This window comes from Apteryx rowi, unplaced genomic scaffold (assembly GCF_003343035.1).
Source record: "Apteryx rowi isolate R43461 unplaced genomic scaffold, aptRow1 scaffold_55, whole genome shotgun sequence".
In the NCBI taxonomy this organism is placed as follows: Eukaryota; Metazoa; Chordata; class Aves; order Apterygiformes; family Apterygidae; genus Apteryx; species Apteryx rowi.
In genome coordinates, this window is record NW_020450816.1 from 2147130 (window position 1) to 2174810 (window position 27681).

At 38.6% G+C, this 27681-nt stretch overlaps 1 protein-coding gene across 14 annotated transcripts in view; it reads left to right on the forward strand.

Annotated features, from left to right (window-relative positions):
- Nucleotides 1–27681, forward strand: part of SPATA5 (spermatogenesis associated 5) — a 227248-nt gene that overhangs the window by 95099 nt on the left and 104468 nt on the right. The window contains exon 14 of one of the 14 annotated variants that reach the window (XM_026081416.1): nucleotides 15909–16040. The exons of 12 other annotated variants lie outside the window; for them this stretch is intronic. In XM_026081416.1, the coding sequence (XP_025937201.1) occupies nucleotides 15909–16022 (114 nt within the window). In that variant the 3' untranslated portion in view covers nucleotides 16023–16040. Of the gene's footprint in view, nucleotides 1–9897; nucleotides 9967–15908; nucleotides 16041–27681 lie in introns of those variants that run through there. One more of the 14 variants, XM_026081419.1, reaches the window with a different exon arrangement.

The window sequence follows — 27681 nt, forward strand, 5'->3', positions numbered from 1 at the left end:
CCCATGAATGTAATGGTCTATAGTGGTACATCAGAGCATCTCTGTCTCCATCATCAACATAGGTCTTTACAGGTTTTCGTTTTTGAAAAGTACTTGACAAAGTAAGGAGTAACCAGTATGTTACAAGAGAAATGTCAAGGGAAACCTGCAGAGCTGTGAGACTGTTGGTATAACTGTGTAAACATTCACTCACAGGGAAGTGTGTCTTTATTTTATATGCAGAATATTCAGAATTGGGGGTGGTAGTTTGGGTGGGTTGTTTTTTTTTTTAGGAATTACTTGCTTTCATGTTGCCCATAAAAATTTAACAAGGAAAAGAAATAAAGAAGACTTCAATCTCTTTGTCAGTGGTAATTTTTCCATTGGAGCTGCTCGTGTTCTCTGTTGAGGTTACTCAGTTTTATTCATTTCATCCTTACCCTTCGAATATGCACCTGACTGCTCGTCTAATGCTGCACACCGGAAGGAAATCATTCCTGACACTGTATAGATTGTTCTGCGGTTTGAAACATGAGATTACAGTACTGCTGTTCTACCACGTGTACAAAACTGTAAGTACTCAAAGAAAAGGGCAGCTCTTGCCCTGTTTAGTTGAGTTGCCCTATATAGTTCAATGAAAGTCATTTTTCAGGCCTGTATGCTGGTCTGTTCTCATGTTTGCTCTCAAGAATACTATACAACCAAAACAGGTTTTCATCTATGTAAAATTGTCTAGAATCCCACAAGTAATGCTGCAGAGATGCCTGTGTAATTACCACTCTTCTGAAAGTGCTATATAATCTTAGATTTTGATTTACTTTTTAAAGAACTAAGATTTTAGTCTTTATGCTTAGGATGTGAGGGTTTTTAACTGTTTACTCTTGATAAATTGTAAATGTGAAGTCTAAAGCCTAACAATAGATATCAGACGTTGAGATTAATTGCTCACTTGTTTCAATTTTGTTAAGAAACATTAAGCCGAAGCACTGTGTTCATGTTTATTGGACAAAACATCTGAAAACAGTAACTTCTGTTTTTAAAGGAGCGTTTTTGTTGTAAGAATAAGTAGATGAATGTGAATGCCTACATTTGAATTAGTTTCCATTACTGTTCAAAAATGAAGAAAGAGTACATCAAGTCCTTTTCAGGTCTCAGACTTTCACTGTGATGATTTTGGGAAGAAAAACAATTTCAAAATTATTTCCCAATTCCCCTCTCAAAATTTCTGCTTTTTAGCATTACAGTTTAGAAAACTCCCTCTTATGTGTTCAGTATTTTTAACACTGACATGCTGTGAAGATTGCCAGATTGGTGGGAATGTGATGGCCTTTGTTTTTCAATTGTAATTACAAACCTTTTCCCCCGTTTCTGCCTGCCCATCTGCGATGCTGAATCTCTAGTCTCTGTGGCAGCAATCTCTCCAGAGCGGCTAGGCACGCTTGCTGCACAGCGCTTGTCACTGTGGAAGGGCTTAGAAACAGCTTTTCCGCAGGTCCTGGAGACTCGAGAAAAGGCAAGATTATGGCCAGAAGCATGCTTTAAAGGGAGGAACATCAAGGTACTACAGCAGGAAAAAAAACAAGAAATGAAAAGCAAACTAACTAAGTAGCATTCAGAAATGTAAGAGGCCTTTCCAAGTGGTCTTAGGTTTGTAATAAGTCTTAAATCTCAGGCTACTAGCTCAGTTTTGCTCAGTTCTGTTGCAACAGAGAGCAGGCACATGCCATTGGAAACCTATGAGAAATATTGATTACTAAACTTTTTTAGATAGTTCTTCCATTCTGACAAACAGTATTGTTAAAAGAGGACAATGAGGCTTGAAGAGGTTTTTTTTGAAAAGGTTCTAAATCGTGACTAGACTGGTTTTACTTAAAAACATGAAACTTTACTTTGACAAGTGTCTGTGAGTAGTACTGAAACTGTAATTGTGGCTAGTGCTATTGTGAGATCAAAATATCGGAAGATCCTGTCTTGTCTATGAGATTTCACATGCTGCTTTTCTGCGCCTGTTGGCTCATGTGTGAAAAGCCCCGCTACAGTCTGAAGAGCAAGGAGCAAATTGACTTGCCAGTGCCAGTGACTCTAATCTTTGGGTAGGTTATGAATTGCTGTGAACTCACCAGCACTGGTGTTTATTGCAATATCTGATGTATTTAGCCTGGTGCTCTGAAGGAGTTTTGAAATACTCCAATTCAGAGTCCTGCATAAAACCAGATTCTCTTTGAATTGATTTAAATTACAATACAGTATGTTTTTTGAAATTCACTGCCTATGCCATTCTGCAGACTTTTCTGTGTGAAGCAGCCTGCTCTGATTAAGTAGAACTTAGCAAGGTCCCAGTTTTACTGTAAAGCTTCCCTCCATCCCCACACTTTTTTTCTTTTTTGTCTTCTCTTTTTTTAAAGTAGGTTTTGTGGAATTGAAGTATTACTACCGTATTTCTGAGCAAATTGTTCAGCTCTTAAAAAAAAAAAAAAAAAAAAAAAAGGAGGAGGAGGGGATAGAGAGAGGGAGCTAGAGAAAAGCTCCACATGACAGAGCATTGTCTCTGGAAATCAAGCACGCCCACTAGGTATTTTTCCATCGAGAACTATTGAATTAGTCCTCTGCATCCTGATCAGAGAGGGAGATTGTAAAAGTAGGACGCTTACAGTGAATAGGCTGTTTTTTGTCAATAGCTTTGAAATGGCCTGCCAGAGCTCACACGCTTTGGTGCAGTAATTTGTTTATCATTACTTCCTTCCTATGAAAACATAATCAAAGGACTGACAAGCAAAATGGACATATGGATAGGATTTAACATTTTGAAGACTGAATCGTTTTATAAGAATAATTTGATGGTGTGCATTAGTTCCCTCATGCAGTGCGGATCTGGAGGGGAACAGCTGCTAGGGTGTGCTCTTCAAGAGGTGAAAAAGCAGTGGGATGCTCCGTCTCTGCAGGGGACACATTCATGATTAAAATGAGAGAAGAACAGGGCTATGTTGAACTAGATTCCTGAAATACTTGCTCGTATCTGATATAGAAAAAAGGTGTTTGGCAGTACATATTAGCTGCATCTCATAACTATAGCAACATGATACTGTAGGTAGTAAAAGTATGGATTGGCAGTCAGAAGCCATGGGGTTAGCATGTCTTATGACTTTCCTACCCCTGAGCTAGAAGTTGCTGCTGAGAGGAAGTAACTGAATATGCCTGGGTTTTTCTCTTTGGCCAAAGCAAGCATCATAACTTAAACCGTGAAGTTGGTTTAACTGTGAGCTCATTTTGCTTGGCATCAGTTGCAGTGGGTAATGACTGACAAGGTCAGTCACTATGTTTCAGAGGAAGGGCAGTAACTTCCCTAAGGCCCAGTATCTCAATTGCTTTTGGTTGTTTGTCCACACTTTAATCAGGTAATTAGACCTAGATCTGCTGCTGGCACCAGAAGTTTTAGTCTTGCAGTCTCTGTGAGAAGTATTTCTGGGGTCTGCACAGGAATGTGCCATTGTCCCTTTTTGGGGGGGAAAAAAAAATCTTTAAACCAATTTCACTTAAATTCTGAAAAAGGCAAAATAGCAATCGTGAAAAACTAAGCCTCTGTCTTCCTCACACAACCCTCCCAGTGTGTCTTAAAGTGGGCTTGAGGAGACTGCTTCCTATATCTGAGGTATATTTTAGGTCTCAAGTGTAAGGGAAGGTTTGTCTTTATAACCACCTGTATTTAGACTCTCATTCTGGCATAAGATTGCTATTTTAATTGAATTTATGTTTTCGACCTGTCTCAGACAGCTTCCCCAGTGATATAAGTTAAACTGAAAAATACAGATTTTCAACTGGACTATGTCTGTGTGCACAATGTTAAATTTAGGATTCAGGTCTAGACTCTGAGTGACTGTTTGTCAGGGGAAGTGAAGATTTTAACTGGGATGAGAATTAGGCCCTGAAATGTGAATTTATGTAGACAAGGATGTTTTCAGGTGGACAACACTTTGGTCTCTCTCTTCTTTGGTCCTTATGTCTAAGTGAGGAATCTTACAGTTGGTTGATGCTGGGAGTGGTTTGAATACTAGTTCATGCTAGCTAGTGAACTGAGCACCAACACATTTAACCAAACAGCTATGAGATGACAGTTATAACTTTAGATTTCCATTGACCATAGGCAAGTTGAAGCCAGTTACCCTCAACATTAAGCATTCCCTATCTGATTACCGATCTCTTGAATTGTCTTGTCTGTGGAGGGATAGGCGTGTTCATATATATTTTTTTTAACATTCAACAGGAAAAACATCATTTCACTCTTTAACAAAATAACTAATTTTACATGCAAGTGCGGCACAGACTTGGTTAATAAAGTATTTTAACCTTGAAAAGTCCTATTGGTATTCTATAAGTATTTGTTAGCTATTAATTTCTATTCAGATAGAGCGTACTGCCTGTTTTTTTCATGCAGACTTCTCATAGTCAATAAAAAGGCTTTACTGAATAATTAAGTCATAATAAAAGACAAGATCCTTCTCTTGGAGTCAAGTTTGTTCATCACTGTGTGTCTCAGGGGAAGGTAGGAGAGGACGGACATGGTTGCGACGTGAATATGTGTTTAGGGGGTGGCACCAGAGTCAGTGGTACACTTAAGGGTGATGAGACCTTCCCAACCTCGCAGCTCTCAGCACCAGCAATGTAAAGAGATGCTGGAAAGTGCGATGTGTTTCCCATAGCGAGTCATGGGTGATTAGCAGTTGGCAATGAGCTGATATGAAATGATAATGCAAGAGTGGCTGTGGTAATTGTTGTGTTGTCTGTGTCTCAGGAAGAGGTGTGTCTGTCTCTTGCCTGCAGTAAAATTGATGACATGGTCTGATAGACAAGTGCTACATAAAGACTGAGAGGAATTTATAGGCACCTGAAGGCAATACAAGCCGATGATGAAAGGCGTTCTCAACGTTAGACACTAATTCATAGTGAAGTGAAAACCTCACAAGGGCTTTGTACAAGCTTCTGTACAGCTTGCCAGGATGAAAGCCCACCTAAATGGCAGCAGGTTGTAATTCAAACATGATTTGGTGCCATGGTGAAGTTCACAAGAAAAAAAGAAGTAGTATTAATTAGACCTTAGCTACAAGCTTCTTATCGCAGCTCTTTCATAAACATCTCCTTCACTACTGGTAGCCCTGTGCCTCCTACCCTCACTTTTACCAGGTATCTAGCTTTTTTCTTTTAGTTTTCTTAAAGCTAAGGAATTACATCAGGAATTACTTCTGAAGTAGTATAAAATATGTATCTGAACTAATTAGGTTAGAATTTTATAATTACCTTTTTTGCAGGTAAATAAACATTTTGTTCTGTGGACTAATACCTGTTTTCTCATGCTTTTCCTTCTCCTCTGAAGTCTGATTTCTTTATCTAGTTAGTCAGGTTTCTGTGAAATGGAAATAAGGTGAAACAGTCAAAAATTGATTGCTTAACCTAGGCTGCATATGGGATAGAACTATGTTCAGAATGTGTTAGAGTACTTAGAGACAGTTCCTTAAGGATATTTTCTGCAACAGTTTTTGTCATATTTGACAAAAGATTAAGTACTGTTTCAGAGCAATTTCACTTCTTAAGATGTTTCTCATGATGTAGTGTCTGCTATAAACTAGTCCTTGTTATTAATTTTTTTTTTTTTTTTTACAAAATAGTTGTTTCCAGCAAAAAGCTAACAAATTGTTTTAAACCCAGATGCAGAATAGAAGGCTGGGGCAGTTTATGGGAGCTGATTAATAACTAATATGTCCTGTGTTGTAATCACATTGTGGATGGACATTGTGGTCTGGGGCTAACACAAAGACAAGCCTTGTAGAGAAATATATGAAAGAAATTAAGAGCTTTCAGGCACACATTCCTTTGACCTGAAGAATGGTATGTATGCCAGGAGCCTCATCTTTTTTTCTTCCTGTGTCAGCTGATTCATAAAAGATAGTGTTTTTCCTGCATCCTTTTGAGGGGAGAGTTGCAGACTGCATTTTGATTCAGAATGGTTGTGTCAGTCCTAGCACTAGGTAGTGAAGGTTCATCTGGGTATTGTATTGGCCTTTCAAAAACATCCTATCAGACTTTCAGTTTATTGGTGAAAGGATACTTTCTTTTTTTTCTCAGCCAGTGGCTGATGAGTTTCCAAGAGCACTCTATATCTGAGACTACATTTTTATATATGTATAAATTTAACAACATTGTGTAATTGTCATTGTCATCCCTTTTTTCCCTCACATAACTAAATTCTGTTTGTTTTCCTCATCATGGTCTGTATCAGTAAGTTTGCTTTCAGGAAGAAAAAGCAGCAGAGAGTCAGAATTTTTTCAGAAACATCAAGTGCCAACATTTATGGTGATGAAACAAAGTTCGTGTTTTTTCAATTTGAAAGCTTATTTCTTTCCCGTTTTTCTTTACTTTTCTTCTTCCTTAAGTTACACAAATATTGGACAAAGTCATTGTATTGTGTAAAAGGAGGTCAAGTTGTACTTTAATATCTAAAATTATCTGAGATTCTTCTCAAATACGCCATACGAGTTCTCCATTTCCAAGGTCAAAATCAACTAATTCCACTGTCTCTGGAAACCTTTTCTTTTTATTAGTCACCTTGCTGTACTTTGGATGGAATTGCCTGTTCACTCTTTTAGTTCATTCACTTGAGTTACTCTTACCAGACTGTGGGGTTTTTTTCTTTCTTTCTTTTTTTTTTTTTTTTTTCCAAATCTTTCTCAGTTGTTTCTCTCCAAACCACAACTTGCCCTTTTCGACCACTAATGATTCTTTTCCTTCTTCTGACTTGCTCCTTTTGTGAACACTGGTCTATTCAACGGCTGGAATTCTCTGTTGCTCTCAGCTTGACCTTTCTGCATTCTGTTGACTTCATGGTTTCAAGTTTTAGACTACTCTTTCTCCCTCTCTTTTTGTACTTCTTCTCTTGTCTTTTCCCTGGCACTGTATTTCTCCATCTTAGTGTGTCCCACTCTTCCTGTCCATGTTAGCTACCTCTCATCCACTTTAAATATAACACCTTAGGGAGGAAGTTTCCAGTCATTGAGTATTTTATTTTTTCGATAGTGTTATTATAGATTGGTTTCAACATTTTGCTTTGTATCTGGCTTGATTTTGCCCCTTCTTCTGTAACCATTTGGTATCTGAGGTTTTGCCAATTAATACAGAAATGAGAGAGATACTGAGTCAAAGTAGTTATCATTTCTCAAAAAGTGAAAACAAATGATAAATTCAAAAAAATCTTCTTGAAATTAATTCATGGCAACAGAAGCAGCTTCCACACTTGACTTCCCTCTGTCCCGGAGCTAAAACAAATGATTCCACAAGCTGCAGGAACTATTGAAGCTACTAATGCATTTGTTTGTCGCTAGGTTGGCTGACTTTTTCCACTGAAATCCAGGAGGGCTGCAACTGAACTTACCATTTATTAAGCAGCGCAGACCCCACTGCAGGGTTCACTGGTGTGGGTGAGAAGCATTACGCCCCAGGAGCGGGGAAGGAACCTTACCTGGAGGTTGTGCCCTTTTAGACACTCAATCATTAACGTGGTAGAGAAATGGTGACTTTGGGGCAGATTCAGGAGTATCTAGCTAGAGGGAGGGCTCTGATCACATTTTTGCTGTTAGTATGGAAATCCCCTCTGCAGCAGGAGTTTCCCCATGCCTGATGAAGGGCGATTTCCCTTGTGGCCGTGCGGATGGAGTCGCTGCCTCCGTCCACTCTCCCGTTCCTGCCACGAGTGGAAGTGCGGTAGCTCTGCTCTTCAGTGTGTCTGGGCAGTGTGGGCTGGTGGGGGAGGCGATACCCGGTCAGTTGTCCTTGGACATGGTGTGATCACATAAACCTGATTTCCTTGTGAAACCTGACTGAATACATCAATGGTCTCAGGACAAGTGATTTTGTAAAATATGATTCAGGAAGCTGAAGACTGATGTCTATTTTTTAAAGTGGCTTATTCTGAATTTCAAGGCTTCAGGTATTTCCTAAGTTACATTTTCCTCTGATTACCTCTGATCCCACTCCAGATATTTTCTTCAGTTGCCTTTCTTTTCTGCTCACTGTTGTCCCTTCCCCCTCTACACTTCCTTCCCAGGTTTCCCTTTCCTGGCATTTCTTGTTTTCAGCTGATGGTTGCTGTGTTATATATCAAATCTTTCTGTTTTTTTCTGAAACTCTTTCAGTGTGATTTTTTTCTTGTCCTCTAACTCTTTGAGACTTCCTTTCTTCTGCCTACTGCCTGTTAGAACAAAGTCATTGTTTTTTAAATACACATTATCACTGTCTTTTGACTGTTCACATCCTTTTCTGAAATGGGTGAGTGGTTTCTTTGGTAACAAAAGCAAAGATGCCACCCTACTTCTCCTTCCCCCTCCCTGCAATACACAGTGAATTAAAGTTGCAACAAAGAGGAAAACGGAAAAGGACTTGTGATAGTAGAAGTGGGCAGTGGTATTAGTTTGGTTGCTATAGAAACTAAGTTGCCCATTTTGGCATGGAACATGTAAGTATCAAGAGATTTAAGTAATGACATCTGTTAAAATACACTGTGGGTTTCCTGCAAGTTGGCAATAGACTCACAGTGTTATTCTTAGATACGTTTTTTTTGTCTACTCTCTTAACCTTCCTGATTGACCTGTTTGCAAAAAACATTTTGTATCCAGTCGCTGCTTTGCAATCAGTCTCAACCCTGAGGGTAAAGTTCCCTGTTTCATTCCGCCAGCGCTTATGGACAATGAATGTTATAAGAAGACTGTTGTACTTGCTCTGCAAATGTTAATAGAGCTAGTGTACTTATCAAGGGGAAAAATGCAGCCACCCCCTGTGTAGAAAGCAAGCACAGTGACTTAAACTGGATTGAAAAAAAGATCATAAGAAAAAGTACCTATTAGGAAAAGTGTATTGTTTGTTAAATTAATTCCCTCCTGATCTGTAGGGTATATATACTTGCTGAAGAATAAAATGGCAATTTTAATTTTGTAGTATCACTTCTAAATGACAACTAAATGCTTGTGACAAAAATAAATCACAACATGGCAATCACTTCGTTTTTATGATGTTTTACAAAACATCCCATTTGTTATTTACTTGGTATTTATACTGGTAAACCTAAAAGCTTGCTGTGTTGTCTTGTCATAAGGAGAGAAGGCTACCGTAGCATATGCAGAATTTCTCATGCTTGAGATATTGAGCTATTTAAGAAACTGGCAGGAATACGTTAGAAATGTATTTCATAGTCTAAGATGATTGGCAAATTTGTAGAGGTGATGATGCTTAATTTGTTGGGACAACTTCTGAATCACTTCTTTCTGTTTATTAGGACATTTGAACCTGGTTGTAACATCTTTTCTTTTCAGAGTGTGATTTTCTTTTCTTCACAACCAGTACAACTCATATGGATATTTAATTATATTTCATTTATTTGCACTTTTGAATCTCATTATTTTTGCCAAGAGGGAGAACCTTAGTAAGCAATTTTGGATAAGATCATAACATAATAGTATTAAAATGAGCATTGATTTTTATGGTCTAATCTACTCAGTACATGATGTGAATAGAAGCAGCATTTTCACCTTGTAAATATTTGTTTCTATTTCTGTGCTTACGAGTTAGAGTATTAACTGCAACAATATTTTTATTTAAAGCCCTGTTTTTTCTACTTTAATGTATAGCATTAGCTATACTTAATTAAAAAAAAAGAAGATTGATTCCCACTGGTCCACCACTGTTGCTTTTGGCTACCAGAAATAAAAAAGTTAAAACTTGGGCTGAGTGGTTGAACAAAGTATGAGATTAGCCACAGCACGTTACTCATTCTTTAGCGTCGCCCTGCACCAGCGAACATTAGGGAACATGGACATAAGAGTTTTCATGTAAATCTACTACCAAAGCTACGTAAATAAGGCTCTCTACTGCTTTTAGATTACAGGCATCTTCAAACCATGAGAACACTTCCCATGGAAATAACTAATGTAGAGGAATTTCTAAATCCCATTGGCAACCGAGGAAGTAACCCATCATGTGTTTATGTCATGGAAGATTTTTCTCCTTTACTTTGTATTCATTGCACCAAATAAAGCTTCCTTCTTAAATATCATTTTCCACAGTTGCTAAAGAGAAGCTTTTACGCCTCACATTTATTGTAGCGATTGGTGAGGGGGTGGGGAGGACACACTAAACATGTTTTGAGTCTAATTGCAAGTGATTGGTTTTTCATTTTTCCTTGCATGTCATTGTTTAAATTCTGCTCTTTTGACATGTTTTGTCCTAGGGCACTGCCTGTTTACAATTCAATACTTCTATTAGCTTAAGGCTCAGCTAAGCAAATCCTGTTCTGCATTAGTAAATGTCTTACTTCTTGACAGATGTTGCAGGAAGAATCTGATAGATATGACATCTACAGCATTAAAGCTGCAATGATGAGAAAGAATCCAAATCTTGTCAGCTTTTGGTAGAATCACATTACTCTTTTAGTGGAATGAAACAGAAGCTATTTCCTTCTACAATTAACAGATTTTTTTTGTTGTTTTGTTAATAAAACCCAATCACTTCCACAATCTGAATTTGTAAAATAAATTCTAGGGTTTTTTTAAAATTTATTTTGAGTGTTAAGTTTAACTAAGTAGGAAGGAGATAAACATTAGTATTTCTAAGACTCAGAAGGCTAATTTCTAGTCTTTATTTTATCCACCCAGATGTTTTAGATTTACTGAGTGTACAATGAAAACTGTAGGTGAATTTGGCCCAGAAGCTATGTGAATTCATCATAAAAAGCTGTGTTTTCTTATGGGAAAGAAAATTTATTTTTTCATAATAGATGTGATAGTCCCTGAGCTGTTCAAAGGTTCCCAAGCAGTGGGCAGGAGAACTGCTGTTTTTGTGGTATTAGCTTTCCTTTTTGTTTTGAGCTAACAGGAAAGGAACAAATGAGTAGTGGAGATAAAGACTTTATCCTCCAGGGAAGTTCTTTGATGTAATTGTCCTGTAGTAGCTATCCCCGTGTAACTCCTCATGAGGACACTTGTATTTCAGGATGAAGATTGTCTTTTTTTTTTTTTTTTTGTTTATATACAAAATACAAGCAGAAGAAGGTAAGGAGCATTAATCCCGGAATATGAGTGTCCCAACAGGATTAGCATAGCCATTAATGTCTTTGTAGGCAAGCTTGAGAAGAGACAGTTAAAGCAGTCTGTGCTCTCTTAATTTCCTTTTAAAAGAAGTTCAAAACATTTATTACCATGCCAGAAACAAAACTGAAAGTTGAGGATACTTTACAGTGGTCACTTTTCTATATAGACCCTTGTCCCAATGGGATGTTGCAGGATCATGAAGAGGTTCATGAGTATCAAGGGAGGTGAGGTGCTTTCTCCTAAAATACGCCCTTTGCTGTGAAGTGGCGTGAGAACCTGCACTGAGCTCTGACACACCGTTATGGGAGAGAGTCAGACCGCCTGTGGCTAGGCAAAAGGGCTCTCGGGGCCTCTGTCCGATACTTATCACAACCCAAATTTGCAGTGAGCCTTTCACCTGTTATGGTTGCAGGCCTTGGCCACAGGGAGAGTTTGCTGTGGGGTGAAGTAAGATAAGATGCATTCTGTCTCCCTTCCATGGCTTGGGAGTACTTAGTCCATACAATCATTCTTGACTTAATTTTTCATTTCTCTCATCTGTGAAGACATATTCTTAAGGAAAGGAATTACAGTGGCCTGAATTAAAAGGAAGCTGTTGACAGCTTTACTATTCTTTTTAATTGCTATTATTCTCTGCTAACTGCAGGACTGTTTTGTAATGCTGCTTTTCCGCAAGTATTTCTGTAAGCTCTATGGGCAGAGGGGGTCTGAAAGTCCTGCCCAGAGTGTTTTAAATGTGCTGCATTTTCTTGGTAGATATTTCTTATTTCTTTTACTTCAAAAAGTACGCTAATGTTGAATTTTTGTTTGCTTTCTTGAGCATGTACTACCCTGAAATAGCACCCACCCTACTTTATAGTTGACATTTTGATTTGTGCGCCATTACTATTTCTGTTAGGCTATTGGATCCTCAGCAGTAAGAGCTCCCGTTTGAAACTATTTTTCCAAAGTAATGTATAAGCCAAACAATATTCTTGCTTTCTAAAGAAATAGCAAAAGAAATCATGGTTGTCCATCATGGGAGCATTCTTAAAACTTGTGTGACAAATTCAGTTATACTGAGGGCACGAATTTTTTCAAGGTTTTCATGTTCTAAATAAAAAAAGTCTTCTGAAGCTGATTATATTTGCAATATATACCATGTGTGGAGGGTTGTCCTTTCTTCTTAATTATACTCTGCAGGTTGCTGATTACATGTACCTTTTGTGTGTATCCTTTGGCATCCACAGCCATAAACAAAGCTGCAGACACTGTCTTTTTCTCTACCAGCAACCTGATGTGTTTTTGAATTAAATGAGTAGCCTAGGGTTCTACATGGGTTTCCCCATCATTGGAAAGGGAGCTTATTCCTTTAAATAATACCAAAGATTAAGAATTGAATCAAAGAGAAAATTTGCCTCCACATAAGGACCTGTTAATAAATAAATAAGTAAAATTACCAGTCCTTTCAACTGGAAGTTTTGAAGAAACAATTTTAATAGTTTATGAGCTGATTGCTTTCTTTCAACAGTGCTGAATTGTTGGGAGTGAATGTTTTCCTATTATGATAAGCTCTAAAGAATACAGTGTCCTTGGTTTTTAGTAGCTGAGAAACAAGTGAACTAAAACAGAAGGCAGCTTCTGGATTGGGGGTATGTGATTTGGGAAACATCCTATGAAGATCCTCTGATTTAAAGAAGATCAAGCTATGAGGAGGGAGAAACAACTGATTTTTGTAGAGAGCTGGGTGTAAAAAGATTCAAAGTTGGAGAGATATTTTGCAGTCTTATTCTGTTGCTGAATTAACATCTTTAGCTAGCAGAGTTAGACGTGTAGCCACATAAGAGCTTAAACAGCAAAACTAAGCCCAGCTCCCAGATGCATCCAAGATGGTGTTGGTTAATGGACCTTATTTCTGTCCCCCTCTCATGCCCACTGCGCTTATCCTTTGCCACCTTGCGTTTTTTTCATACCCTGAGGGGAATTTTATCTCGCTACCGTGGGCTTCCTGTTGCACGAGTGCTTACCCCTCCCTGCCCCTCGGGAGCTGCATGCCTTTTCCCCTTTCCTCTTCCCCGCACTGCTCTGCTTAGGAGAGAAACGGTTTGGAGACAGCTGCTCTTATCAGCTGCTCACGTGGTACCTGGCAGTGCAGGGGAAAAGCATTTGACGTTGTGCATAGGAAGGAGAAGGGATCTTCGTGTGACTTTGGTCTGCATCTGACAGGCATGGCTGCAGGCTCTGAAGGCATGGATGAACAGGGGGATGGACTCCCTTTTAGCCCCAGGCATGTGGGCAAGAGGCTGCTACAGAGGGGCAGGGAGAGGAAGAAGAGGAGACTCCTAAGGTGCCTAGGACCAGCGGGGCACGCTTGTTGTTCTCATGGATTTTGCTCCTTTTGACCCCCTTTGGAGGTGCAGCAGGGAGTCCGCCGTGGTCCAGGTCTCCTTTGTAGTTGCAGAGGAAGTCACTGGCTGAAGATAAGGTTTCTGAAGATCCGGAGCAAATCAGACTGTGTGTCTGGCACTCAGCTCTAACTACAGGAGGAGGTCTTTCGGCATCAGAGTGAAATGAAATGCAGGTCAGAGACTAGTGGGTCAGAAGACAAAAGTTGCAAAGTTAGCTTGAAATTCCAGGTCAAGAGTTTTTCCTCCTTTCATTAAACAGAGCAAAAGGCGTTTCTGGTTATCAGTGACACTGACATTGCAGTAGCGTCCAGATATCAGGATCCTTTTGTACTTGGCCTTGCACTGACTGCCTGTGCTGTGAAGAACTTTCTTGGAATTCAGACTGAGGCAGGAAAATGTCTGTATTTCTACTATGTTTTTGTGCAAGTAACTTGGGAGTTATCGTTTAAAAAAAAAAAAAACACTGAAAACCTTAACCATAACTAAATGATCTGACTCACTTTTTAATTATTCCATTACACATAATATAAATCATGATGATATGCAGTGAGTGCCCCTTGAGAGCATCCTCCCCCTCTTTCCTTACTTCAGTCTTGCAGCTTGTCTCTTTGTCGATGGCTCCTCTGCTTCTTTGTCTCATGCTCCTGCCCATTCGTTGCCCAGGAGCACCAGAGTGTGGGGACGTGAGCATTTGCCCTCATTGGAGTTTTAGTCCTCTTCAACCTTCTTTCTCTGCCCCCCTCTAAAATGGACTTGCCGTTTGTCTGTAAAACACACATGAGATTTGCTCATCTTTTGACTGGTTAAATTTGCTCACTTCAAAGGTCTGAATAATTTTGCTTTCTAAATCATTTAGCAGACAGATTCTCTTTAGTTTTCTTGTTAGTAATCTAAACTATAAATAAGAGTAGTATATTGCATTTGCAATCAAAATACAGCATATTAACTTCTTGGAGTCTTTTCCCCCCTAACTTTCTCTCTCGTTGCAGAGAACGGGATATTTTTCCCAGGATTATGAATGTAAATGTTTCGGTTCAATCTGAATTAAAAACTTAGGACTGTTTTTCTTTCTCAGATACTTATGTCTAGTGAGACAGATAGAGACTTTCTTTATGCTGTGTAGCCACGTATGTTGGTTCCTCAGTTCAAATTTACTATTTGTTACCTGTCCATGTCTGTCTGTGAAGTCACATACTTGATGAGACTGCAATTTAGTGGCAGTTTGCCATATAGTCTTAGTTTTTCTTGGAACATTTAGTTTAGGAAGTGGACTAATTAGTGCGTAAACATTGTTTAGCAGAAGAACTCCAATTAGCACTGTTTGGCCTAGCTTCAGTGATAAACAAAGTTAGATGCACGTCAGTGTTTGTCCTAACAGTTTATAAAGTCTATTTTGTCGTCCTAGGGGACAGCACACGCCAGATACATTGAATAGTCATTGCAGTCAAGGCCATGAGAAAAAGCTTACTGTGTCAAGCTTAATAGGCTGTGCATGATACATTAGAAGGCTAGTTTGGAAGCCTTCCATTAATCTTAATTATTCTAAAATACTAACTAAATCTTTCCAAAGTGTGTCTTTTTCTTACTGTTGTTTATCTGGTAGCATATGAAAAAATGACAGAACATACTCTTCAATTACTGTAAAATTATGGAGTTTAGGTTTTCAATATTTTAATATCATTATTTTTTCCTCATTTTGCTGGAGCATAAAACTAAGCTAGATTTTTCACAGTACAAGTATAGGCAAGTTTCTTGCCCCGAGAAAATCACTATCCTCATTTTGGCATGACAAAATTAATACCGATAAACAGGTGGGATAAGGTTGGGCTAAGTTTATGGTAGTATTGCAAGTAGCTGAGTATGGTAACATATGCATCCTTTGATAGTTCTTAAAGGAGGGGGGTTGTTTAGTTATGGGGGACTTATCTATGGGAAATTGAAAATTAAAAGATGATCAAACTGTAAAAATAACCATTCCCCTTTCCCCACTCCGAATGTTTTAATCTCATTTCTGTGCCTTCTAATTGTCTTGTAACTTCTAGTCCTACAGCCTGTAACAGAGCAGGGGAGTTTGAGAGAGTGGTACATTTATGTGGCAGTCCTTTGTCTTGTGACTTTTAATTTATGAGAGAGGCAAACTAGAGCTGTGGTGAAATCCTGTAGTTGTATTTTTTAGATTTTATTCAATATTAAATAACCAAAGTAAATCTAAAATCTTTTTTGTCCACTAAAAATACTTAAACTGGTTGAATTAATTCTAAATCTGCCCGAGAGGAGGAAGCATGGAAGAAGCTCTTAACATTTCACTGGGACAACTGTATTTGCACTTCAGAAATTGATATAACTAGGGGAACCCAACAGGACGGGTCTATTCTTAGTTGTGTGATGGTTTGAAAAACTCCTTTCTTCCTTGTAGCAATACACAGACCACAGAAGAAGCCCAGATCAACAGAGCTATTTGCCCTGTTCAATCTCAGAAGAAGGAATTTTCTACTGGAAATCTTCCCAGCCATTTGAAAGCCATTTCTAACAAATCCAGTTTTGATTTTATCAATTTGTAAACAGAAGAACAACAGCAACAAATAAAGCAAAGCTGTTTCTACTGTTTTCCTCCTTTAAACAATGAGCCTGTTCCAAAGATTACCAGCAGCCATGCAAGGGTGTCTATTCGTTATGCTAAAACTCCAGATTGTATCTATTACTTGTCATTAAACAGTGTAAGATGTAGAGCCCCCATTTTACTCAGCCCCATGTGGTTAACTAAGAGAGTAAATTTGTGCCACTCACCAGGAGAGATGGGAAGCTAATCTAATGATTAACTCTTTATTGCACTTTATTGTCACTGTCTCCCTTTTTCCCTTTCTCTTCCTCCCATTACTCCCACCAGCTACTAATAATTAATGTGTGATAACAAGCCAGATTCTAGTTTAACAGAGTTTTTTGTCTGATAGTTCCTCGAGTATCTGAATAAATTATCAAGGGAATGGTGTCCAGCCAATATGGAAAGTATTGCTTCTCAGAAGTTTTGTGTCTCCTAAAAAAAAAAAGATACAATGGATTAGATGATAATTTTGTTAATTAGAAAATAATAGTCTCTTCCCACCTGCAGTCATGTGAGAATACTTCAAAGCAGTAGCTGTGTATTCTTTAAAATTCTTTATTTGACTGACAGTAGGGAAGGAGTCCTCAATGAGTTTAGTGACAGCACATCTAAAAAGAAGTCTTTCAATATATGCCATGTGAAAAGATGCACAGAAATTAACTCCATTTTAGATGTCCAAATCTCCTAAATATTCACATCTAGGAATTCAGTTCTCACTTACAGAGAACTGATAAATGGTGCCTCATTAATTTCCAGTCTGGTCTAATTTTTTATATATATATATAAAAGGGGAACATCCATGGGAAATATTGCACACACTAGGTGAAAAATATATGGTGATAACAAAGTTCCCAGATAAGTTAGTTGGGAACTGATTGACAGCAAGGTAACGTGATAAAAATTAGTTCCACGGTAGAAAGTAAATTACTAACTGCTTGACCTTTCTAAAGGTCTGCTTGCTTCCTCTCATGCCTTAGAGACTTCGTTGGAGTTCTAAAACAAAATACACCCTAACTTCATGCCAGCACTTGCCACCGTATAGTGCTGTGTACTTCTGCAGGCTTTAAAGAGATTGCAGGTGTCTTTGTTATGCAGAAGCTCTTGCAATCTTAGCTGTGAAGAAGCTGCTGTGTGAAATACACCTTCACAAAAATGAATCTGAGTAGCAGATGAGATACAAACCACTAGTGGGAAGTATATAAGTGGGTGGTACCTAGAGATGGTACCTAGTGGTGGTACCTAGAAATGCACATGGCACTCTCCACCAAAACATCTGAGGAGATCACAGTCATTAATGGATTTTATCCATTTAGGAAACAGGTGAACTAATGTAGTAATGTGTAATGTAGTAATGTGTAAAACTGTAGTAGGGTAGGTTAAATGCATATGCTCAGAACCATATGGGAAGACAGAGGTGAGTGAGGAATAGATTCAAGTTTCTTTAAGTCCAGTAACCCATTTTGCTTGACTATTCTTTTGTGCTATTTTTTCCTCTCACTGATTTTTTTTTTTCTTTTAGTGAGCTGTAGAACAGGACTCTAGTGAATTGAGCAGCAACTCATTTCCTTTGCTATCGCCAGGAAATACACTGAGCAATTAAGGATGGTGGGATGGGAAAAGGTCTTTCATTTCACTGAGATACAAAGGTTCCCAGGCCTTCCTGGCTTTTCAGCAGCCTACCAGGTGGTCTGACTTGGAGCTAAGTTCCCCATGTTCCTAGCTCCATCGTAGCAGCAAATTTAAGGAAATGGGACCGGGGGCTTTTCTTTTTTTTAAATCTGTTTCATCACTTAACATTTCTTTTGCAAATCTCAGTTTCTGTTTTTTGTCCACTTCTGTATTATCTAGATCAAGGACAGAATAAAAGAACCTCTGCTGATAGTGTATAGACTCATGCAGAATAGTGCCTTATTAAGAACGAACATCCCTTAGTAATCCTTGAACTCTAAATACATGTAAAGATTATAAGTGCAGTGTACATTTAAGGGAGGCAAAAGGAGAGCGTGACCATCCATTGTTCCTCTGTTGCACTGAGATACTTTATAGCTGTTCTTTCTTTCAAATCTAGACCTAAAAATGTAGCATTTCCCCAGCAGTGCAAGCTACATTTGACAGCAAGTTGCAGCTTGTTGAAATGCGGTATGCCCACTAGTGTAAAATGAGAATATTAATATTTCATGTGGAAACATGACTTTGGCTTGAAAATGATACAAGAGATTTACAAGATAAAAACAACTGAGAACTCCAACATGTCCTAACAAAATACTCTTTTTAAATAATGGAAACTAAGTAAATATTATTGTTTACTGAAAACTCTTTCACTATTAGAGTCTGTTTTTTCACCACTTACTTCTGTGATATCGGAATAAGAATGTTCATACTATTTGCTAGGAGAAAAAAACCTCAGTTTTTTGTTTCCCAAAGAATTAGCATTTATTTCTTCATTGCTGATATATCCAAACTGAAAGAAACTGGACTACACGCATTCACGTTTAATAAGTAATTTGGCTTGAACTTCTGGTTGCTTTCCTCCATTCTTCAGAACTCACTATCTTTTTTTAGGAGCATCCTCACATTCTTCCAAAGGTCGTAACAGCTGCTGAGTTTATTGAGCTTGTTTGTTTATTTGTTGATAGTGCTATGGGTTTATTTATGGTTGGATTTTTGTGCTTGTGGATTAGCGTGATTCTGTTTCTCCTTTCCTTCTTGTTTCTCTCCTTTTGAAGTTCACCTTGTGGCTGTGTTTTCTGCCATGGGTTTGAACTCTGTCCCAAGTTCATAATAGTAGTTGGTACTATGAACTAGTTAGTACGTAATACTATACTAAATTTTAAAACCTATCGGAATACTAGGATAGTTTCTGTGTCCTTCAACTTCATGGCTCTAAGTGCACTGTGATCTCTAAGAATGATCACAGGATTAAAGAACAAGAAGTGCTAATCTAGGTTTTGCCCTTTCCTGGCTCTATAATTTAGGCTAATCGCTACATCTTTCTGCAAGTAAAAGGAGGAAGCTGACTGTGCTTCTCACCAAAGTGCTGTGAGGATTGATTAACTGCATGCATAAATTGTTATACGCATGCTAAGAATGTTCCGGCAAGATTGTCAGGATGGTATAAATTGGTGCAGTTCAGCTGAATGAAAGCAGCTCCAACATAAGTGGAAGATATTCCAATATGTTTTATGTTAAAATTCTTCACCGTTGGTTTTGAAGCATTTGGTGCTCCATCGTCAAAACTTGTATTTTATTACAATAAATATATAATTGTCTGAGGGAAATGTATTTAAATTATTTTAGTTCTGTAAAATGCACAGGAACAATTTCTAGAGCAATTAGCTGGACAAAATATACCAGGTTTCAAAGTTTGCATATGCCTGTTTTGGCATTCAACTTGGATTTTCTTTCTAAAAGGGAGAAGTACAGCGTGTTACCTGGAATTTTAAAAATCTTGTATTCATTCAAAAAGATGTAACTCAAAGAATGCTGTCTTACTTTTTTCATCAGGAAAATGCTCTATGGACCTTCACAAATGACAGCAAGGAATTTTGAGTACAATTCCCAAGGGTCCTCCACTTCCTGGGGCATCAAAATGCTTTGCTAGAAAAGCTCTGATGCAGTCTTCTAGAGATCTTTGCCTAGAAAAATGTTTGCCTATTTTAATTCACCACATCTATTTACAGTACATACCCTAGTTTTCAGTAATATTACTCTTCAGTTGAAGTCAGGAGCAGGAAAATATTTAAGCCTCTATAGCTATTGTGGAGGTTTGGTGGCATTAGACACTGATAAAGCTGTCCTCCCAAGGTTGTGTTAATGTCATTGGAACACCTGATTTTCGTATAATCTTGCATCTTCGAGAGCAAAAGAGACAGAGGGTTCTATATACATGTGCACATAATAAATGTCAGTCTGGTTTGTTCTTTTAGGATTAATGTATGTAGAACTGGAACTTCTGTAAAAAGCATTAGCCTGGATGAATATTCTTGCCAGTGCAACATTTGCATGATTGATGAATGATGACTTGGTAATGGAAGCCCTGGAGGAACAGAATACAAACAGCAGAGTCTTTTTTTTAATACTTACTCTTTCAGAGATTTTACAGGTAAATTGTTGAATTAAATGGAATTTTAAAAATGTTGTCTTTTGACCACAGTGGTAAAGGGTGCTACGTTTCCTTCTCATGAGTTCCTGTTTGGGACGGACAAAGCAGATGTTTGGCTTGGAAGTAGGCTTTATTTGGCATGGTGGCAGGAAGTACTGAGAGATTTGCTATTGACATTTAATCCCTGATGTTTCTGTAGACTGTAAGACCAATTTTTTTGTTTTATTTCTCTCCTTTTTTTTTGTTGCTTGCTTGAACCTATGTAAAATGAACTGAAGTCAGAATATGTATTTGGCAAGGGAGCTGGAAATACTGTATTCTGTTTCTTATACTCCTGACAGTCTTACTCATAAATCCCAGTCCCCTGATTCCTCCAATCGAAGTGCTTTTTTCTGTGCAGGTGTTTAAAACCTGAAATTAGTTGTTTCCCCCAAAGCTGTATGTCTGATCTCCATCACTGCAGCAATTGAACTAAAGGACCTGTCCTCCCAATTATTCTGGCTTAAGGAAGTCTCCTTCTGCCTCTGGTCCATGCTTTGTAATGCAAATTGGTAAAAGAAAAGTGGAGCTGAGAAGATAACCAGGCTGAGAGGATAACCAAGCTGATCTGCCCTAGAATATTGCAATGAATTACTGTTCTAATCAGCTCTGCCAGTCTATCTGCGAAACCGCCACAGTAGGAGTTTTCGTGCTCAAAGTTATTCTGTTGCAGAAATCTGAAGTATTCAAAACAGAACTTGTTAGAAACACAACATGATCTGTTTCTCTGTAAGGTTCATGGGGAAAAAAAGACATGAAAAAGTTCAGCTCATGAATTTCATTTTGCGTTGATACTTGAAGTATTTGTTTTTCAGTAGACTGGATTCAGATGGTTTGAATGCTGTAAAGTACTTTGTTTAAAAAAATCTGATGCTCTACAGGCAGGAGGGAGCCAGACTTAACCTTGCTTTTTGCTTCATTACTTTTGTTGAATGTGTTGGACTGAGATGCAAAAGGGAATGTGACGCAAAGGAAAGGAAGAGAGAAAGGTAGAGCTGAGCCTCACCTACATGATAAATGTAAGTGCTGACCTCGAGTTGAATACCCTTCCCTGAAGGAACAGTGGCTATGTTAGTTCATCAAATGCAAGACTTTCTGAGGACACTGCTTACTGAGAGATAACCCAGTTAATTCTGGGGCAGAATATGGACTTAGAATTGGTAAACCTTGGGTTTTCTTGCGTATGGAAATATGTGAGGGTTGTTTGTATTGTAATATGAATACTTTGGAACCAGAGTATAGCTCCTGCTGTTAGGCAGTCAACAGAAATTTAAAATGGTTTTTGTTCTTAGGGGTAGTTTTATAAAATCTTAACAACCAGTGGTTTCCCGTTTAGTTTGAATATAGCTTAATTTACCAGCTCTTCTTTCAAGATGGTCCTGTATTTACCACCTGAGCCACAACTTCCTTAATGTTATGCCAGAACAGTTTTAAGGGTAGGATATATTCAAATAATGTTGAAATTGTGTCCAAGAGAATACGTGTGTGATAGCTCTCAGATTACAGTGTGCAACAGAGTCTAGGAGTGACGTATATTGGCCATCAGCACTCTGCAGAACTGAGTCCTGCAAAAGTAGTTATTGATAAGAAATAGGAGTAAAAAAAAATGCTAATTACTTTTTTTCTCATTACCTATATTTTCTCACCCCTTCCTGCCCATTCTTACAATGTGGATACCCTAGTTTTAAAAAGAGCTTATCTGTATAATTTACAATTCTATTATTACGTACAGAGTGTATGGTTACAACCAGTCACTAGAAATAGTTCTTCCATATAAATTGTAGGTGTCCTTGGGTGGCACTGGAAAAGGAAGTGTTTTTTTAAAAGTCATTGGAACCAGAAAATAGTGAACCGCCTAGCATAAAGGTGGGGAGTACTGGGAGTGTGAAAAGCTCTTCTTTAAAGCTGAAAGCTGCAAGAGGTCACTATGAAATGTAAGTAATTAAAATATTATAAAAGCCTCAACTGAAACACAATATTTCTCTTCCCCTCCCACAATTGGAATATTTTTAACTTTGTATTTTAGTCCCAGGTCTTGTTTTTGTTTAGGTAATCTTTATATCAGGTTTCAGGGTATGTCTTTCCTACTACTGACAGCCAGAAATGCTTTCCAATTCATTTTTTTTTTAAATTTTCTAGGATATCCAAGAATGAAATGCAAATGCCCCAGGTCCAATAAATTTATGCATTAATGGCTTCAGAATTAGTTTTTGGAGCATTATGAATTTCAGTTATTCCCAGTGCTGTAGACTGTAGTGTATGAGCAAGTCTTTCTGCGCAGTCAAAAAATCAGAATAAGGAAGAATTTTACGACTCGAGTTGTAGTCACATTTTTCCTAGGCACACTGCAGAAGCTAAGCTGTTGATGCTAGACATGGCAACCCTGTGTTACGGTCTTCCAATGGAGACTGAGAATTGGCAGGGTAGGGGGCTGCAGCTCCTCTTTTGCATAAGACTTTGCCTTTTTTCTTTTTCAAAACTGCATTTCAGGCTGACTTATTTCATAAAGTTGAAAAATAAGTCTCATGCCTTCAGTCTGTGTGAGGAACTGGAGTGCATTAAGAGCTCGCTAACCACATGCAGCGTTTGCCTGGCTTCCCCAGACTCTTAGCTCTGTCATCTACCAGCTTTGCCATAGCTGGAAGTCAGCAAGGTTGCCGCTTTCCCAAGAGTTGTCTCTTTTCACCTGGCTTCTGAAATACCTCTGCTCTCTGAGAAAAAGCTGTTTAAGGCAGAAATCGCTCTTGGTCCTGTGCTCAACCAAAACATGACTCTGCCAGCAAGGATAACTGTCCTGTTCTTACGAAATGAGGTTATCCATCTTTTCTTCTGCAGCTGGTCTGCAGTGCCAGGCCTGCCCACAGGCCCTGGCTGTTTGCACGTAACTAGTGTGATGGGAGGGGATCTCAGCGACTATAACAGCTCTGTTCCCTCAGCAGAGAATGCATATTTCTTGGCACAGACATATGTCTGTTGATGACCAGGCAACTGAGATTAGCCTGGTAGTCTCTGGGAGTGGGTAGCATATGCGGGAGGCAGTGATGTCTAGTGGACAAGCCACTGGCCTGTGGAATGGAACTAAAAATACTAACTTTGTGGTAAAAACTGTGGAGACCTGCGGATGAAAGATATCACATACAGCTAAGTTAAAATTATTGTTAAGCTCTGCTATGGGTCTTGAGGCCCCTCACTGGCTGCTCATATCAGTTTGTGTTAACTTCAGACTGTGGAAGTGGTGCCCTGCCCCATTGGCGGGGGGGTTAGTTTTGGCAAGTGGTGCAGGTGTACACTAGTAACAAGTGCTTCAGCCAAGTCCGTGACCACGGCAGCAGAGGTGCCAAGCTGCGCCACAGGGATGCGCATACCTGTTGTAAAGCACTGGATGAGCAGTTTCATAAATGACACAGAGGTGCCTGAGGCCCTCAGGTGTCCAAAGCCTGATGCCTAGCCAACACACTAGCTAAGCATAAGTGAGCTTAGCAAGGAAAGGCATGACCATCTCTTGAGAGAGGAAAAGCTCAGCCTGCTGTAGTGTCATACGGCATGCTGTCTGTGGCCCTAAGCTTGCTGGTAACCACAAGTAGGTCATAAGTGGCAGAATCATTTTAGATAGGGCCTCACTGCTGACATCTAATTCAGTCTGGGAGATTTCCTTATAGGAGGGAGCTGAGAGACCTGATGAGAAGGGGTAAAAATTTATGGTTTTCTCCTGCTGCAATTACTTTTGATAGGAAGGCTTTGCTACAGAAGGCCCCCGAGACTTGTATCTGGGAGCTGAAGGATGGCAAGGAAATAGGAGTAAATTTAAATTCTTTTAATGTGATTTTTATTTTATTTCCCTTTTTTTCCTGGTGAAGCCAGCTAGCTGCTCTCTGATGTTTTTGTCAGCAGCGTTAGCACGAACAGTGATCGTTGCCAATCTGCAACTATTATTTTGTGATCTTTTTGGAGCCTGCTGTACTGCAGCATTCTCTTCCTGTTGCTTTGGCACCTGGGAATTCAGGCTCCAATGATATTTTCCAGCAGATGTGACTATCGGGGCTTGTTTATTTTTAGCTGGGGATTGTGCACCTTGATCTCGGTGGGAAGCTTCCTGTCCTCATTGTCTTTTACAGCCGGTTGTAAAGGCAAGTGGCTTATAATGACCTACCCTTATTTCCCCTTGCTGGTTCCAAAAGACACAGGAATGTCATCATCAAATGTTATAATTTACTCAGGGACTTTCCGATGAGGACCTCACAGGTTTAACCTTTCCAAAAGCGGTGTTTATTCAAGAGGGTAATAGTGTTGGTAGCTTGGATGCTGAGGCTAGAAAGTCACCAGATCATATCTGGTAACTTCATTGATTTTATCCACTCAACAGTTTTTATTTTTGTGCAAGCCAATCTGTGTTTTTCAGTGAGATGCATATTTTAATCACATAATTCCATTATAACAAAACTTTCTGAGGAAAACTATTTTTAATGTTTCATACTAGTTCTAAGTTTTCTTAAATTAATTTTAATTACCTGTGGAGTGAAAAACATTCAGAAATGTTTTTTTAAAAAAAGTGGGCCAAATATAAATGCAGACTGAGCTCTGCATTGTTGATCAAAGTGACACACTTTCAATTTTTGTTAAAAAAGCATTGGGCAAGAAAAAGCTCTGTTGTCTAGATCCGTACTTTCTTCTGCTGCTGTGAATGTTAGTGTTGCAATGCTATTTTGTCTGTTTCCTGTTCTATGAAAAACAGCTTAAGAAGCAGATTTCCATCTATTATGCTCTTTAGAAAACATACACAGTGATCCAACTGATGGTCGGGTTTAATATATAGGGGTTTTGGAATACAGCCCAAACTTGTGAATCATTTCATCTTGCTCACATAACTTGTTTTGTCATTAGAGGGAAAAGAATGTTTGTTTCCTAAATACTCCGTGTGGTAGATAGCGGAAGCTACATGCACACTACCTTTCCCCGAGGAAATTTGTTTTCACTAATGATATACAGATTATATTTTTGGCAACTATTTTGAATTTTGGAAGAGGGACGTGAGGCAAGGATACCCTTTTTAGTATTCTTTTGTTAATATGGAAACAGAGTACACATCTTTGTCCTTGCAAAGCAAGCAATTAACATGTGGGTGATACTGCTGTTGATGCTTGCTGTGTGTTATTTGTTATTGAGTGACATTGTGAGAAGATGTTGGTACAAGACACGGCCCATCCGGTTCTTCAGAATTTTTGTGGAATGTTTTTTCTGAAGAATGTGCAACACTAAGGCTCTGCGATGGAGCAGCTACTGCAGATTATATTGGAGGAACCTTTTCAGAAAAGGGTGAAAACTTGCTTACTCTTTGCTTTGCAGGCAACAGATAGGATGAGAAGATTGTTTTGGTACTTGTTTTGTTGTTGTATTGAGTTGTGTGCTGATACTCTTGTTGCATTTTTGGGAATGGGCTCAGAGATGTTATTGTAAAAGAAAACAAAATCTACTGTTTCAAATGCCTGTCCAAATAGTGCCTTCAGTGGGTAATTGTATGATTCTCAGTATACATATGATGTCTCAGAATATCCTGCAAAGTACTGATATTTTACTAATTACACTTTCACAAAAAGGCATCAAAGTAGAAAGAAACAAAGTGATCTACCCAAAACATCTGGTAAGTTTTGTTAGAGCAGAAGATTATACAGAAGTCTCTCTTGACCCAGAATAACGCTCGATTAGGCCATCCTTTCCATCCCTGACTACTTCTTAACTGGCTAGAGGTCTATATGATGGAGACATCATACCAAACCTGCATTCTGTTGTCAGTATGGATTTTGTGGAGCTTGTGATTATGTAAAGTAAGTTGATCTCTTATACCATGGAAAAATTATTCACATAACCCCAAAAGTAATCTTTTTTAATGTTTTAGTCAATTTTAAGGACATAAATGATGATTTTGATTATATATCCACACCTCTTTAATTCAGTTTGGCCTATCCACACTTCAGAGAGAGAATTCTGTAATGCCAATATATATAAATATATAAATGATTATATTTTGCTGATTATTTACTTTCAACTGTGAGAAGATACATGAACTACATGCTTAGGAAAAAAATATTCTTAAACTACCGTTTTCAAGGTAGCATCCTAAACACATAATAGCACTGTCTCATTTATGTTTCCCTACTGCTGTTTTAGCTGGACTTTGTAAGGACTCGCTTCTTCTGTGCAGTGGAAGGCTGGTTACGGAGCAGGGCAAGCACTCTTACTCCCTTTTATGCAAAGGGAAGCTGAGGCAGAGGCTGATGGGAGACTTGCCCCAGCTCTCACTTCAGGATCTTGGGAGAAAAAGGCATTTTTTGTGAATGCTGTCAATGTCTCAGAATCCAGAAAACTCCATATGACTGTCATATTTTTCTTCTTATCAGCACAGGGCTTGATTGAAGGGGCATAATGGATAGGCTATGTATTTTTCCCCTAACTTTTACAGCATTAATTTTGGTTGACTAAAAATTCAGCTAAACAAAATTTCAACTAAAATTTCTCTGTGGTTTATGTTCTTCTGTATAGAATAGTATTGCCAGTGAATGAATATATAGAAATTTTTCTTATAGGATCTCTCATAGTTAACATTTGTCAAAACAAAGATAAAAAGCAAACATGAGAAAGAAAATCTGTGTTTAAAAGCAATAAAATGGTCTTTGAGGAGCTGGTAGGCTGATATGGAGAACTCTGTTTTGTTCTGAAACCATTTGTGTGCACTCCTGGTACAGATACTGAAAAAATGTCCAGCATGTACCTGCAAAGCTCCCTTGAATGGCACATCCTGACATGTGAAAGGAGAAATGGTGAGGCCGAGCTACCTGAAAGAATGGCTTGGCATTCCTGTGGCTGAGAGGAACTGCTTTTGAGGAAAGAAAGGAGGATGGGGAGGAGCTGGGACGGTGATGGTTGGTGTTGGGTGGGGGTTCAGACGGCTAGGCTGGAGCTAAGGAGACCACATCCGTGTTTTTCCAGGTGTCCCTTTTGTAATCTTTCATTTTTTAGAAGAAAAGAGGCAGCAAATCCAGTCATTCAGAAAAATAAGTGACAACAAAAGAGAGAAACCAGACTTGTGCTGGGCTTTCATTAACTGTTTTACTGCAGCTATTGCAACTGGTACCTCATTTTATAATGCTTTCTCAATTACAGTGCGTCTCCCACACACTCATTCTCCCTCATTTATTCCCCATTACTTTATTGCTTTATTTAATCCTGTATAATGTGTCTAACCCACTGTTAAGGTTGCTTGCAAAGTTCAGGCTGCTGTTGAGAGATTTTTAGTTGAAATAAATTAACTGGTTCCAAATTGTCTGCATTTAGTGTGACAAAAAAAAAAAAAAAAAATCTTTTAAAGCTGCAGATTGTGCCAGAAGTGAATGACTTCTTCCCTGCTCAAACAGGGCTTCCAGGATCAGTGCCTGCATTCTCCCCCAACTG